Below are 9,988 nucleotides of genomic sequence, written 5' to 3'. Positions count from 1 at the left end.
TTACATTTGCCGATGTTACAAGACTCGTGGAGGGAAAACTCAAAAACCAAAACGAAAAAAATCAATTAAGGGTAAACATTTTTCCACAAGGAATTTTTCCATAAGCATCAGGCTAACTGTTACTGAACTGTTAACTAGAATGACAAATCATTAGCGTGTCCATTTAGACATAATGTACTATGTATAGTATAGAGGATATAAACTGCCTTACTAAAGCATTATGTTGGTGAGATTTCCAATTTCTGGCCAAAAATACGGAAGTTGTGTGAAAGGTCTATTGTGTCAAACAAAATTATAATACGTTGCCAGTGGTTTGCTCAAATAACAACAGTATTTTACCAATACTTGACCCACTCACTTCGCATGGGTTGTAATAAAGGCTGTCGATTTGAACATTAATCCTGTTTTTTGACTATATGTCCCATTTTTGTCTGCATATTACGTACAAGGAAGAAGCACACCGTTGTTACAGCACAAGTGATTTCTGCAACCCAGAATGCCGTGTCCCAGTTGTAGTGTTTAGCAATGGTGCTAAATGGAAGACCAGCCAAGAATGCACCAACTGGAATGCACAAAAACAAAGACAATCACTTCATTAACACCTTAGTGTGTAGACAAAACTGGCAGTGGAGAAGAGGAATGATAGTCTTTGAGGGCTTGTTATGTTTTCTAAAATATTCTTGGCTAAGTATAGTATGTTTCCAAATAATTCCGTAAGGTTGGTTAGACCCTCTTAGCCATATCTTAACACATTTTTCAAATGAAACAAACGTCTTTTTGCGGAACGGCATTTGCCTATCCCTTAGGACCGACTGACCAATGTTCAACTGCCGTTCACATGGAACCCTTTTCCACTTCAACCTTCAAAGCTCTCATTTGAATATTTGCTACTACCACCAAGATCTGCATTGCGATTCATTTTTTTTTATCTCAACCAGTTGTAATCTTCACACATTTGTATAGATTTCTAGCCGATTCACGGTGCATTGTTACATCCCTAGTAAATTAAGAACAAAATTATTCATACCCCGGGGAAATATTGATTTAATGTTGATTTTCTCTTTATCAAAACGATTATTTGCCATCACTCTGTCCTTGTGCTCACTTTTTTGACAGATTGAGGTCTGGACTCTGGCTGGGCCACTCTAAAATGTTGATATTGTTCTTTTGTACCATTTCTTGCCTTGTTGGGCTGTATGTTTTGGATCATTGTGTGGTTTAATGGTCCAATGCCGCCTATTGGGGCAGGTCTTTCGGCAGACTGCCTGATCTTTTCCTCCAGAAATCTTAATGTTTTAGTGTTACCATTTACTTTGAGAAGGTCATCAGGTTCCATTGTCTGAAAAATGTGTGGTCTACATTCATAGTGGCGACATGGAGAGGCTTGGTAGGTAGAACCATTTTGAGAGCTGTAAATGCAAATAAAGATGTTTCCACTGATTATTTAAAAAGGGTATAAATAATAACATGCCAATTTTTATAAAAAAGATGAAAACTTAAGCTTTCTTTTTTTTTGTTTTAATGTTTCACATTCCACATTATCTTACAACCTTTAGTGGCAGTGGCATATGCAGTCAGAACAAACACATTGGTCAAGAGAAAATCAACATTAAATCAATATTTGCCAGGGGTATGAATATTTTTTTTCTTAACTTATATGTAATTTTGTTATCATGAAACTGTTTTACTGGTGTGTAATAGTCTAGAATTAGACATAAGTAATTATAAGTATATATACTCTTTTGATCCCGTGAGGGAAATTTGGTCTCAATCCGTGAATTAGTGAAACACACTCAGCACAAAGTGAACACACAGTGAGGTGAAGCACACACTAATCCCGATGCAGTGAGCTGCCTGCTATAGCGGCGCTCGGGGAGCAGTGAGGGGTTAGGTGCCTTGTTAAAAGGCACTTTAGCTGTTCCCACTGGTCGGGGTTCGAACTGGCAACTCTCCGGTTACAAGTCCGAAGCCCTAACCAGTAGGCCATGGCTTCCCCTGACACAGTCCATTGACCTGTGGACTGATCCAACTGTACACTCCAACATACATATAACATAACCTACCATTGGCCATCAAAGCAACAATAGCATGTGAAGTTCCACAGAAATTTGATGGTGCAGATTCACTTGCAATCACTCCAAATAGGGCAATTGGTCCATAAGAAGAAAATCCAAAGGCAGCTCCAAGGATAAGTATCCAAATCTGTATTAACAAAATTAATTAAATGGTTAGCATTCACTAAGGCCATGACATACAACCTCATGTGGAAAACTGAAAACATTTGTTGAAACAAACTGAAAACATTAATTATATTGTGGTCAAATGTATCAACATCAAGCAAATGTTTTGTGAGCATTTAATTATTTATCCTATAGTAATTTTTGGTCCTCCATCCAAATATGTATGTATGTGACTGTCTGTACTGGATCTATACTGTTTCTTCACAATTACAGACCCTGTTCATGTTGCACAGCACTTGTAATGACATATTTGAGTCTTTTAAGAGGCACAAAGGCACAGTTTAAGTGATGCCCCCAGAGCATAGCTTTGTAGCCGCCTCGCTGCATTAGCCCCTCGTAGGATAACTTGAGTTAGGTAGCACCATTTTCCCCCCTATAACAACGATAGTAGGACGACGGTTGAGCCAGGAGGCAGGCTTCGCAACAATGGAATCAACTGTAAACAGCTGAAAAAACTAACGATTTTAGCTCTAAAACTCATTTAGTATTAATAATTGATTTCATATTTATTTATTTTGTAAGTGACCATGGTATAAATGGGATAATGCCCTTCGATGCGTCCATTATCAGAAATAAATGGACTTCGCTTTGCGTCGGACGGTTCACCCCTCCGCGTCGTCCATTTATTTCTGATAATGGACACCTCGTCGGGCATTATCCCTAACATAATTAACACAAAAAAAGTAAGCAGAATTTAGGCATGGCTACATGTGACATTTCTACAGCTCAAAATGACATAAGTCTAACAGCTGTTTTGAGTTAAGGCTATATGTTTATTGTTAAGCTTGTTGAATAACTTCCTGATATTGAAGACAAACCATATTGTGGAATGATGCATAATCGTTTGAAATTTGCAACGATGTGACTCAATCTCTAGCTAAGTGACATCACACTCGTTGTCTGTAGCTGATCGAAATGACATAAGCCTAAAGCTTTGACGTAAGGTTATATGTTTAGCCTATTGAATAACTTAATGCTATAGAAGACAAACCATTTTGTAGAAAGATGCATCATCTTATTAGATTTGCAACATTGTCACTCAAAAACAGTCTTTGCAGACATGTCGGTCTGTCTGCAACCCGTTGTCTAGCTGTGTGGCATTCTGAAACGTGTTATCCCGAGGCTTTTGCAAGTCAGCATCTTCGACGGTAGTCTATTAAAAATATAGTTTTCGATGTCCCAAACGGAGAGCCATACTTTATGGTTTTTTAACGATCTCTATGCTACTCACAAAAATGTAGGCATGGGGACATGATGAAGTAGGCTATCCAACTGTCTGTGTTAAATTATTGTGATTACGAGCCAGTGGTTTTCAAACATTATGCGTGACTCGGACATCTAACTAAATGCAACAGGCTCATATCGTCCTCGCATTCGCAAAATGAGGACCAGTGTTTTGTCAAATTGCAAATAGCTATTCGTTTTAACGATTTTTTTTATGATAGTATGAAGTGCTTTTTGTATAGGCTACTATCTTAATCTTGGAATATGGGGAGGGAAGTGGCGCGTCTGCAGTCAGCCAAATATGAATGTAATTCTGCGGCATAAAGCAGATGTATTTCTTTATTGTACAGAAAAATAAAAATGATATGTCAAGCAGTCAATTGACTACATTGCAGTCAAGAAGTAGGACAAATTAAGACACTGTTTTGATTTGCGTAGTTGCATTACCCCCCAACACTGACAATAACATAGACAGCAAATTAAGATATTTTTTCGTTTTGTGGAGCGGCACCGGTAGGCTATCAAAAGCAGATTTCGATTTTCGCTACCACCGTGTAGTCAAGCCTTAAGCCATACCCAAGTAGCCTTAATCGAGGTACTGTTTAATTACGATTTATTTTGTTATTGAATTCGTAGGCTGGGATTCCTCTCGCAACAATTACGTTTAAAGGTAGCCTAGCCTCCTGCTTTTCAGCAGGGGCGCAGTCAGGCTACTGACAGAGCGTGTACAGTGGCAGAGCGACGCACAGTGGCTGAAAGTGGTACTAAAGCTTCACGCAGCTTCACGCCTCGTAATGCGCGACTGAAGTGGCCATTTGAAAGCGATGCCCACTGTATATAATATGTGTGTGTGTGTCACTTACAATGACCAGAATAAATCATTGACTGAAAATGCCCTAAAACCAAAATTTTAGACCCAAAATGGCTGCCTTGCACTACTACACTTGCACTACTCCACTTGTACACTTGCAACTTGTTGTTGTTGTCCTGTTGTCCTGAACACTTCTGAACACACTTCTGCTGCTCTTACATAACTTGCACCACTATGCCACTTGCATACTTAGGTCAAACAAAACTACCTCAGCTATTATATTGACTGTCTACTGTATGCACAATTGCACAATTTCTACCAAATTTTGCTGCTCTTATTTCTTCATTGTATGTGCCTTCTTATTTTTACTTTTTATATTGTTTACTTGAATGTTATGTTTGTCTGTGGACCTAATTGGTAAAATATGTCTTGTCTCCACCGTGGGATAGTAGGAAACGCAATTTCGATCTCTTTGTATGTCTTGACATGTGAAGAAATTGACAATAAAGCAGACTTTGACTTTGAAAAAAAACAGCTTAGGGTTCTAAGGGTTAAATATTCAAATATAAATTGATTAAAAAATAATAATAATGAATGAAATTCAAAAGGGATTGTGGAGGAAGATTGACAGCTCTAGTGTCCACTTTGTTCTGGAAGAAGTCCAGGAACCTGGAGCAGAGGTCAGCAGTGTCAAAGGGTTGGGGGGGATCAAAGAGTCTTTTGGGATGATTTTTTTGGTTATGGTTGGTTATGGAAGTGTGGAGTAGTACCAAATTTCCCTCACGGGATCAAAAGAGTATATATACTTATACTTACTTACTTAGTAGAGAGTTTTTGCCTGCTGAGGGCCTCTCTATAGTTCTTGACATGGTCTTTAAATGCCAAATAGTGGACTGTGAGGCCAGATTTTTTGTAGCGTTTCTCAAGCGCCGGGTAGTAAGAGGGGCAACACCAGTGTTCCACCAGGCCATCAACTGAATTGTTATTCAGTGATGAGACATTTACTGGGAATTCTTTGACCAGAATATCAAAGTGATGTACAGAGGGTCCTCGTTAAAAATTGACACTTCATTCACGATAATGGTGATTCACGCAGCTGGGTGACATGTAAGTACAACTGCAGCCGCTTGGGGGCAGCATAGTCCGCTGTGGCGTTCTAACGGTCGAACGGACGGGCGCGTTCGACAGCAAGGGCTGTGATTGGCCGAAGTTTTCAGTGCGTTTCTCTTTTTTAGCAGCCCCTGCAACATGCTAATCCACTGTAGCCTAAGCTTTGTACATAATGTTAAACATAGTTTTGGATTCAGTGGCAAGATTTCTTGATTGTATAGTGCCTGTCTCTCAGTAATGTTTTAAAATGAGAGCTTCGTCAGCTGGCAGTAGGCTACTTTGTCGGTAGTCATGAGAAGTTCGCTTGCTAACAGAACATAAAAATGCTGCCCAGAAACCTTGTGAATAGTTCTGACACTAACGAGGTTGAAATATAGCCTTTGCCTACAGCATCTCCTTAACAGTAATGTTAACAAAATGACAGCATTCATATGACAAAGGAAAACGAATCCGGTCACTCAAGACTGCCGCAGCCGTCGGGCAGAAGACGCTTGGTGGCCGTCCACAACGTTATAAACTTAACCTAAATAGCCGGCTGCTGTAAGCTACATTCGGATCGTATACCCCTGTTGTCTCAATGATGATAACATCTCATTTCCGACTATATTTCAAAGTGTGTCGTTCATTTGCATTATTAACATAACATCGTATTTTGTCATTTTTGGCGAAGACGTGCATTCCGTTAGGGATATTGAACATATTTAACATTCTCTAACCATCGTGATTTCGAATTGGTGCAGTTGTCAGCACAAAAAATCATTTTATTCTTTTGCTCTTTTGCATTGCTCTATGCTGTTCTATGGTGCTTTCTGCCTCTTGGTTTAGCGACGATGTTTTCGACGCTTTCATAGAAATCCATATATAATGAGCGATAAAACGACTTTGTTGACGCTTTGGGACATTAATCTACATGTAGGCTACGCTAAGCTTTAAGGATTGTATGTCCTTAATTTATTTATATAGGCCTATTTAGGCTACTTGCGCAAAACCCTGGATACTTTTATTGCCACACAACAATATTGGTGGTATTTGTTACATTAGCTTCAAAAGGCACCGCTTCAGAAAGCTGCACTGCTTGTGAAAGAAGGGGGTGGGGGAGGGGAGCTTGCAGCCAAGTGTCGGAAAAATGCATAGCCTACAACACAGAACTTTAGTCACTGACAGTAGACACGCTTCCAGCCTAATGACTTTCACACATTTTGAATGATTTACAGTATGCCTATACATTAAGCTCCGCGTAGAGACTGTGCAGAATACAATGTGTGAATGATGCTCAATGATTTGCCAATAGCCTATAATAGTCTTCTGCTGGGTTGCATGTACTGTATAGCCTAGTTTTACTGTACATTTTTTCAGCCTTTATTGGTTAAATTACCATTTTTATTACGAAAATATTTCTTAACTTCAAAAACACAGTGTCTAAAACTCGGTGTCATTCAGACTCAACCCCCTTGACGTTTGGTGATTAATTGACAGCTGTTTTGGGACACGTTAAACTTTCTTTATAATGAGCGCATAAAACGACTTGTTGTTTGGGACATTAAGCTACGTTAAGCTTTTTCACGTAAAGGATTGTATGTCCTTAATTTATTTATATATTTAGGCTACTTACGCAAACCCTGGATACTTTTATTGCCACACAACAATATTGGTGGTATTTGTTACATTAGCTTCAAAAGGCACCGCTTCAGAAAGCTGCACTGCTTGTGAAAGAAGGGGGTGGGGGAGGGGAGCTTGCAGCCAAGTGTCGGAAAAATGCATAGCCTACAACACAGAACCCGCTTCTCGCATTAGTCACTGACAGTAGACACGCTTCCAGCCTAATGACTTTCACACATTTTGCAGAGAAAGCTCGAGTAGCCGAGAGAGACGCCGAGAATGATCGGTTGAAAGCGGAGGTCAAAAACCTCAAACGAGAGCTTCAACAACTCCGAGAGACCAGCCACTTGGAGAGCCACAGAGACATTTTACAGGAGATGAGAGCTGGAATCGGAGAACTTCAGGCGACGCTACGTGAGCAGAGAAGTTATTCGACGCCTGAGAGACCAATCCCCAGGTGCACCTCGACACCAGCTCCAGAAACGTCCTCCTTGCAGATGTCTCCATTGGCCCTCTCCGTCACACTCAACGACAGCATCCAAGTTCCTAGTCAACACCACGCTAAGATTCACCAACAGAGCTACGGCCAAGTGGGCAGATACGGATGCCTGCTCTTCAGGTCCATCGTCACAGAGGAACACTATAAAACCTGGAGCAAAACCACCAACTGGGATGGAGCGAAGGGCAAGCGAGCACTGCCGCAAAATGTGAAAAACTTTGTGGTCTCAACACTACAACGAAAGTTCCCGGCTATGGGGAGGAGTGAACTGAAGGACTGCATCAATAAGATCAACGAATTCCTCCGCACAACACGCAGATCTTCCCAGGGATTCAACGTGCTTTAAATTTAGACTGTAGAATGTAGAATGTAGACTGTTCATTATTTCAATAAATACGTTTTCTCTGAAGCACTTTCCCGACTTCGTCTTTCTATAGGCTAAGCATATCATGGAGATAGAGTAGAAAACTGGATTTAACTAAACAAATGTAACTAAGTAAACTGATTGTTTACTCTACAGTAGGCTATGTTCCCCCTCTCAGACTGTACAGTAGGCCTATTGAAAGTAGGCTAATGAGCTCAATAGACACGCTAAGCTTCCATTAGGAAACTTTAGTTGCAGACTTTCACAACTGATTGTTTAGCCTACAGTAGCCTACTGTAGGCCTACTCTACAGTAGCCTAGGCTATAGGTTATGTTCCCCCTCTCAGGCTGTACAGTAGGCCTATTGAAAGTAGACTAATGAGCTTAGACACATTAGCTTCCAGCCTAATGACTTTCACACATGAATGATCAGTAGACACATTAGCGCCCACGCCCAGTGGCGAACTAGGCCTAGTAGGTGCAGCAAGTGCAGTCGCACCAGGGCCTGTGACCTCCGTCGCTACCCCCGCAATGCAATTGCTGGAAAATTCTATACCGGTCCTTTCTGACTACCTGCGTGCCTTTGACCAGGCCAAGGCTACAGCAGACACTTTCGCAAATAAATGGGGGTTCAGAGTACATTTGAAAATGTTAGAGCACGGAGAGTGAAGCGTCACTTTGACGAACTATCGGAAGATGAACGCTTAACCGATGCAGAGAGATACTTCAAAGTGCAGGTATTTAATGCAACTCTGGTCATCATAATCAGTCAGCTCTCCCAAAGATGTGCAAGCATGCGGGAAACTTGTTATGTGGTTGAGTCTTTACGTCCTATGATCCTTCAACTCGCAGGTGATGATGAACTGCTTGAAAAGGCAGTACGTTTGTCAGACCGTTATAGCATGGACATTGCACCGACATTCCCAACACAACTCCTCTCATTTAGGTCTTGCTTTAAAGCAGAGATTTCACAGAAGTCATCTATTTTTCAACTTGCCAAAAGGCTGGTGGTAGATTATGACAGTGTAACATCCACATTCGGGGAAGTGTGTACTGCTCTCATGTTTCTACATTGCCTGTGACTGTGGCAACAGCTGAGCGATCTTTTTCCAAATGTTCAACAATTGCTGGTGTACAGGCTATAATCAATTAGCTAAATCATTTGTCCAGCTGTTTAAAAAAATTTTCGTGTTACATTCAAACGCAAAAGGTGCTTTGATATCTTTTTTATTTAAACGTCGGCAAGCAGGCATGCTGCGGTTGCAATGAATGAGGATAATTGGTTTTATCTGCGGTGTTATTTTTTCCATTTTGAATATGACTCGCGCCCAGCACGCCTACTTTTTGCATGGTGCTTTCTTAAAGGAGCTGCACCATCTTACAACAATTGCATCTACATTTTCATATTAGAATGTTTTGTCAAGTGTGCTTAAACTACCGTGATCAAATTAAGTTTCCGTGGCCCCCCGCTGAAAGTCTCTTATGCTCTTATGCGCTTATCGTTACACTATCAAATCTATAAGTAACCGTGACAAATAGGGTATAAGATATATAAACTCACGCTATTGTATTATCATATATGTTTGGTAATGGCTCAGCTTTCTCTGATTGTTCTACTGACTTGGAAACTGCATCATGGAAGCAGTAAGTCAAGTCGCATCAAAAATAGTAGTGGCAGAACTCCAAAGTGACACCTTGTGGTTGTTTGTGTCAACTGCAGTTTGTGCCATTTCTGCTGAGAAAATGGGGATCATGATTCCTGAAGGAACCCGTCCAAACTTAACGGGGACCCACTGTATGACAGCCAGCCCACCAGCACAGTCCAGACTACGAGTCACTCCGTGCTGCGTATACTTTCCTTTTCCTTTCCTGACTTGTAGTGTATTTTCCTGTTTGATAAAGCTGAAATCAGTGCTGATGGAAAGAACATCCTTAGTAAGAGATTAAAACATTGTCAAAACTGATCCAAGGGATTTTAGCTGTTTTCGTTCCTGCAAAATGAGAGACTATAGAGTAGAAGAACTATGATGTTCTGATACCTCTTTTTCAGACAGACCGATGAGAACAGAGATGGGATGAAGAGCCACAACCCAGAGAACATCATCCTAAAATCAGATAAGCAGTTAAGAGTAACAAGAAAT

The 9,988-nt window shown here is 40.6% G+C and overlaps 1 protein-coding gene across 6 annotated transcripts in view; it reads right to left on the bottom strand.

The window, feature by feature from the left end:
- Window positions 1-6: 6 nt before the first annotated feature.
- LOC125290072 (glucose-6-phosphate exchanger SLC37A4-like) overlaps window positions 7-9,988 on the bottom strand; it is a 71,729-nt gene continuing 61,747 nt past the window's right edge. For all 6 annotated transcript variants that reach the window (XM_048237090.1, XM_048237091.1, XM_048237095.1 and 3 more), the window contains 3 exons: window positions 9,887-9,952; window positions 2,064-2,202; window positions 7-562 (listed from right to left, as the gene is read on the bottom strand). In XM_048237090.1, coding sequence (XP_048093047.1) covers window positions 396-562; window positions 2,064-2,202; window positions 9,887-9,952 — 372 coding nt within the window. In that variant the 3' untranslated portion in view covers window positions 7-395. The remainder of the gene's footprint in view (window positions 563-2,063; window positions 2,203-9,886; window positions 9,953-9,988) is intronic.

Source organism: Alosa alosa, chromosome 2 (assembly GCF_017589495.1).
Source record: "Alosa alosa isolate M-15738 ecotype Scorff River chromosome 2, AALO_Geno_1.1, whole genome shotgun sequence".
Taxonomy (NCBI): Eukaryota; Metazoa; Chordata; class Actinopteri; order Clupeiformes; family Clupeidae; genus Alosa; species Alosa alosa.
The sequence above is the reverse complement of the archived record's forward strand: the minus strand, read 5'-3'. Positions and strand labels throughout refer to the sequence as shown.